The sequence below is a fragment of the Rhagoletis pomonella genome, unplaced genomic scaffold (genome assembly GCF_013731165.1).
Source record: "Rhagoletis pomonella isolate Grant_MI unplaced genomic scaffold, Rhpom_1.0 Rhpom_scaffold_01676, whole genome shotgun sequence".
NCBI classification, from domain to species: Eukaryota; Metazoa; Arthropoda; class Insecta; order Diptera; family Tephritidae; genus Rhagoletis; species Rhagoletis pomonella.
Genome location: NW_023460230.1, coordinates 28960 through 35120, shown reverse-complemented (window position 1 = coordinate 35120; position 6161 = coordinate 28960). Strand labels below are relative to the sequence as shown.

General features: G+C 42.1%; 1 protein-coding gene across 1 annotated transcript; it reads left to right on the top strand.

The window, feature by feature from the left end:
- Positions 1 to 3663: 3663 nt before the first annotated feature.
- Positions 3664 to 6161, top strand: LOC118752593 (the record flags this gene model as incomplete). The annotated part of the gene is made up of 2 exons (XM_036487486.1): positions 3664 to 4154; positions 5308 to 6161. Coding segments are annotated over exons 1-2 (1086 nt in total), but the record flags the coding sequence as incomplete, so codon positions are not given.

The following is a 6161-nucleotide window of genomic DNA, read 5'->3' as shown; positions in this document are numbered from 1 at the left end:
GATTACTAGCCATCAGGCGTCAATTGTAGTCATTTCACAGGCCGACGAAAAAAAAAATTTGGCTCACAACAAGGAAGTGATTTACTGCATTACACTTTCGCTTTTGTTCTTTTCTTTTGCCACAGGACATGTCGTCACCAAGAAAAAGAAGCGGTGAACGTTTAAAACTCAATAAATCCCGACGAGGTAGCAGCAAAAACATACTGCTGCTTACATAAGTATCTATATACTCAAGAGATAACCAGCCGCATGGCATGTGAAGCATCCCTGAAATCCCAGCACAATGTCAGCATCAATTATGCTCAACAAATTCATTCATTCATTCTATGCTTTAATACATGCGTCCATTCAGTCATTCCATCTTTTTTTTCTTACCACATTTGATTTCTTTTTTTCTATTCTTGCTATCTATCTTTATCCTCCATTCATTTATTCATTCATTCATTTATGCATACATGACATTCATGGCGCTCACAGCATTCAGCTTCAAGGACTTAAGCTCACTTCAAGCACCACCACCACCACCACCACCTAGAGTGTCCTTTCCGGTGTGCCACGAAAACTTGCTGGTGATCTACAGCCAGCGCCCTCATTGCCGCCGTCGATGTCGTCGTTTTTTAACAAGAAGCCACTTCCTTGCTGTGACGGCTTCTACTTCTGCTGCTTTAAGCACTTTTCCGAAGCACAACGCGGTGAGTTTGTATAATTTTTCGCTGATGCTGCTCTTTTCAAGTGGCCCATTTAAGCAACCTTCCTGTGTTGCTTAGACAGCTTACATCGCTCTACTTGCTGCTCACCGGCCTTCATCTGCTTCCGCCCAGCCACCATAGCCACATTTATTTTTATCACTTCGCATTCTCCAAACATATTCTCGGTTGCTGCAGCCATCGTGGCAGACAACCGCACCTGCCACAAATGTCACACTCGTCTGTGATGGTGCGGGATTCGGACGGAAGACATTTTACAGCCCACAAGCATTTAGATTTTTACGTGCTTTTAGCGCCATTCCATTTTCATCAGCGTCAACATCATCATCATTACTTGAGGGGACACTTATCGTCTGCTTTGCGCTATCTATGTATCTCTATGTGCCACAACTTTGCAGCCTATCTGTCTGCCGGCCGTTCCACTGTTTTCCACTTTCCTGCCGTGTCTACCTAATTCAAATACAAAGCTGCGGTCTTGTGATAGATTTTTTATTTTATTTTTATTTTTTAAAGCTTACTTTCTTGCTGGCCTCTTATATTGATATGTCTACCAATTTTTCCCGCCTCCCGCTTTTCTTCTCCACGAACTATGTACGTGCGTTTCCGCCTCGGCTGGTCATGCTCGTCTGCGGCTAGTCGGCAAGCGGATGTAATGAGAGGAAGTCAAAGGCGGAAAAGCAACGACTAGCCGTTGGTTTGTTTGGCGCACTGTTGCTATTTTCATGCTTTGCTTCCAACTGCCGCTCAGGCGGTAGATCTTATAAACCCGGTGTGGCATTTCCAGCCGTTTGGAGTGACAGCAACATTGTCTATTGTATTCTGCTTTACATTGTTTAGGGGCGCACATATACATACATACATGCTCAATATGGTTCAGTTTATGAGGTCCTCAAGGGAAGCTAAGGGTGGCTGTCAACTGTGGCTACTCAATGAAGTTGAAAGCAGTGTTTATTCTTGGTAAAATAATTGAAAAATTCTTGGATATAATGGAAAAGGTGCTGCTAGCCCGCACAGGCAAGTAAGACTTCCACCTAATCATTGTTACTATTCACCAAGAAGATAAATTGGCCTGGCCCGAGGCTTAGGTCTGGGGTTCACTTCAACTACACTGTGGAGGTTACCAAACCGACACAAACAGCCTAGAGAAGAACAGGTAACTGGTCTGCTCGGATGAAAATACACTTAAAATGTAAAAATCTCATTAAAGCTGGCAGAAACTAACCAGTGACCATGCCAAACCTATTTTTCCAATTGAGAAGTTCATCTGTTTGTTTTTTAGACCCTAAAGTAGTCGAGTTCTCTCAGCTGCAGCTTGCTTCGATTGTTTCCAAAGATTGACCGCAGCTCTTTTTAATTTGTGCTTTTCAGATCCAGTTTTGTTTTATAAAAAATCAAGAATAATCCCGGCTAGATGCGAACATTTCTATAAAAGGTCACTCACCGAATCGCATTGCGGTCTAAATTAGCGACTTTTCTGATACAAGATCTTGGGTTTATGTACTTATTTTTCTTGACTTTTCGACATGCTCATGGCTTGTTATAATTGCGTTCTGTCGTTTCGGCTGTAGGACAGAATGCATCTTTCTTCTTTTTTTAATTTTAAACCACAAACCGAGCTCTATCTAACTTAGACGCCTCCAGTTTGCACTGCGAGTGTGCCTTAGGAGTGTATTGCAGCGCTAACAAAACTGTCCACTGTGCCACAGAACGTGCAACGATTTCCTAACTAGCCGGCAAACAAAAGCTCGAGACAGAAATGACGGCCAGACAAAAGGCTAATAAAAAACTTCATGTCGTTTACAAGTTAACAACCAAAGCAGCAATGCAGCAGTAAACCAACAACAACAGTGGTATACTAACTAGCATAATAGCAACAATAATACAATTTTACTGTAATAATAAATGACTAGCAGACGCAGAAATATTCACGTGCCTCCGCCACAGGGGCTACTCTGCAGGCATACAAAGAGGGCGGAGGGGCGGCGCATTTTTTTTTTTTTATTCCAATAACAACAAAAGTGGCACTATTCTTCTATGCTAATTGTAGCCGCAGACATCGGAAATGACTAACATTTCATTAATGGCAATAATTTGTGAAAATTGCAACATTGACGGCCATGGCGTGCCTCCTCGGGTTGGTGGCCACCTTTCTCTGCTGCCAGTTTGTGCTTCCCCCCTTTTCAAATGCGAATTTTTGTGCATTGCGGCATAATGACTTTCATTATTTATTGATGCGACAATAACAACAAATGAGTCGTGGTGAGGAAATAGTGAATGCAAAGAAGACTGTTTGGAAGTGGATCAAAAATGAGCTTCAAAAGATGACAAACCATTGAGTAGGCAGTGTCCACTTACTCGCCTATTCATTTGAGGAGGCATGTGGCGGGTTTTTTCTTTCGCCACTCTTTCTTTACTATTTCTTGTCTTGCCTTTTCGAGAATTCCAGCGTCGCCATTCTATAGCTTAAGAAATAATTTGCTACAAAAGCTTTGCTGGGGTCTTCATTGAGCTTTTGTATGGGTCGTTTGCTGTCTAGTCGCCTATTTATGTAGGCTTTAAATGACAATTTGTAAGCAAACATCCATTGTATGGAGCATGAAAAGCATGAAAAATAAGAAAAGCTTAAGACAGTAAACAAAGGAAATTACAGAACCAAACAACAAAAACAAAGGAGTAAATGCGGTAATTACATTAAATGGTTTATGAGCTTCAACTGGCTAGCCAATATTACAAACGAAGGGACAATGAACTAATGCGATTATGAAGATCAGATTGATTACCACTCTGCTTTTCTCTCATAGCTTTTACAATACGAACATAGACACATACAGATATTCAATATTTTTCCGCATTTTACTAACCATCAAGTTTTTTTTTTTTTTTTTTTTTGTTCTCGTTTCAGTTATCTTAAGTTTGAATGGTCTTTCCGTACGTTTAAGACGTGTCATCAACTCATCGATAACAATAACAACATAAACAAACGTCGCATAAGACGTTTACAAAAGACCTCGCGTAAGACGTCTACAACAAAACAAGTCAAGAATTGTAAAAATACTTAAACGACAACAACTTTCATTAGTATTACAGCAACTACTACTGGTATCGGTAAAAACAACAACAACAACAACAATCACTACTTTTAAGCAAACGTCAAACGTTGAAAGCCAACATAAACATCAATAAACAACAAACAAACAAACAAAGCAAACGCAAAAATGGCCAGTTCAAAGATTATATTGAAAGTCCTTCTCTCCCTTTGCGTTTGGTCCTTTGTCATAATTGGCCTCTTCAAAATGCATGGCACCAATCTAGTCTCGCAGGAGTACAGCGCTGTGCCACTGAGTGGCCGCATTTTGCTGCAGAAGGACATATTGCGGTATGCGGAAACCACATCGACGACAACGGATCGTTTTGATCCCTCCGAGATATTGGTGGACAATCGGACAGGTGAGTGAATGGTTTTGACTAAACTTAAAATATACAGGTGGATTTTTTTGAGTGACCTCAAAGCTCAGTTTGAATAGTTTCCAAAGTAATAAGACCATCCTGAATCCAAAAATTGATTGCACAGCTGAACGAGTCCAACATCTGTTCTGATCCCTCAAACACTGAATTAGTGGGTGCCTCATTTTCCAGCTCTTTACTTCACCCTATCATATCCTAATTATTTAAGTCTCCAAGGGTCCATAGCGTTGAGAGCACGTCTTTAGGACAGATGGATATATGAGGAGATGATTTTGAATAAATCTAAATAATCGTACTTAAGACCTGACTGGGTATAAACAAATCGTCCGCATAATATCTCTTCAAATTTCTCCGATTCGAAAAACAATATAAAAAATCAGACAATGTGTAGCAAGAAAAGTAGGAAGGATCCTGGACTTTTGGACGAGTTCCTCCTCCGATTTGTGGCGTGCGCCTTGATGTTATCACACAAAGAAGAGGGACCTACAGTTTTAACAGTTTTACGTCGACTCCGAACGGCTATTGTATTTTTATGAGAAGCTGATTTACATCGCAGAAATATGCTCGTAGTTAGTCCAAGGATTTAGTGGCCGATTTCTATAACTTTTTCTTTACCGATCTAGGATCCACACCGCCGTTCGTGTTATGCCTGGACCCCTATCAGCAGCCCCGATAAGTTTAATAGTATTCCCCTTTCCAAGGTCCTAAGCACAGCTTGGCTGTCTTATCGCAGTCTGCGCTGACTCCAGTGGCTACCAGTTTAAAGGATCGTTTTCCGTGATTCCGGGTATCTCCAAAACGAGCACAGATAAACTTTTACAATTGTCATTACTTGCAAATCATCCCTCTAATGACCATATTAAGGTAACTATGCGGACTTCTTTCCAATCTTACTTGGATTCCAGATACTTCGTACTACCTGCGACAGGGTTCCTAATAGACGGTTCTTTAGCAAGAAATAGAAAATAGTATCACCTACGCTTGGGAATCTTCGTGGTCAATAACTCTGCTCCCAAACTAATGAGGTCTTACAAAGTGAAAAATCACCTCAATTTCTTTCTTTTTCCCCTTTGGGTAAGCCATTTACTTATATTTATTTTTTATTTTTGCTTTCCCCTCTTTCTTCGCTCCCTAGCCATGGACGATGATCAGCTAGTGCGCGATGTCGAGTCACGCATCCCCTCTCTACCGATCGCCTATTGGAGCAAGAATAAAAATTTCCGTCAGCAGAAGTCCAATACATGCGCCAAATATCCGTCCATCTTCGAGCTGGAATTCAACAACATTTACTGGCAAACGATGCGCACCTCTAACGGTACCTTTCAGCTGTTTGGCGCCTACTACGACATACGTAAGACTTCGCGCATTGGGCCGACGGTGCGCATACTCGGCATGATCGATCGCATACAGCCGACAGTGAAGACCTACTGTCAATTCTGGTTCGACGGTCAGAAGGAGCCCTTCATTGTAAAGACCTTTGAATACAAATACATTTGGTACAACAAGTGGGGCAACTACAAGCAGGGCATCCATCAGCCCTACCTGATAGCTTGCCAGATACCGAAACCCTTCCACGGAGTAGTGCCCAGCTCTGTGTCGATGGTGGAGAAGGAATGCGACACGGCAACAAACAACTTGCGCGTCATCTACAATCGGCCACCAGATGACCAGAAGAAAGGATTCGCGGTTTGCGTCAAAGGCTTAGACTTCCTTTACGACGATCTGTCTGTGCGACTGATCGAATGGATTGAGATGCTGAATATTTTAGGCGCCGACAAGATCTACTTCTACAACCTGCAAGTGCATCCGAACATCACAAAAGTGCTAAACCACTACGAGCAGGAGGGAAAAGTGCAGGTCATACCGCTGACGCTACCAGGTGGACAACCGAACGTGCCCGGCTTCCAGCATCTCTACCTCACCAAGAAGACGAATCACAAGCGCCAGAACGAAGTCATACCCTACAATGATTGCCTCTACAAGAATCTC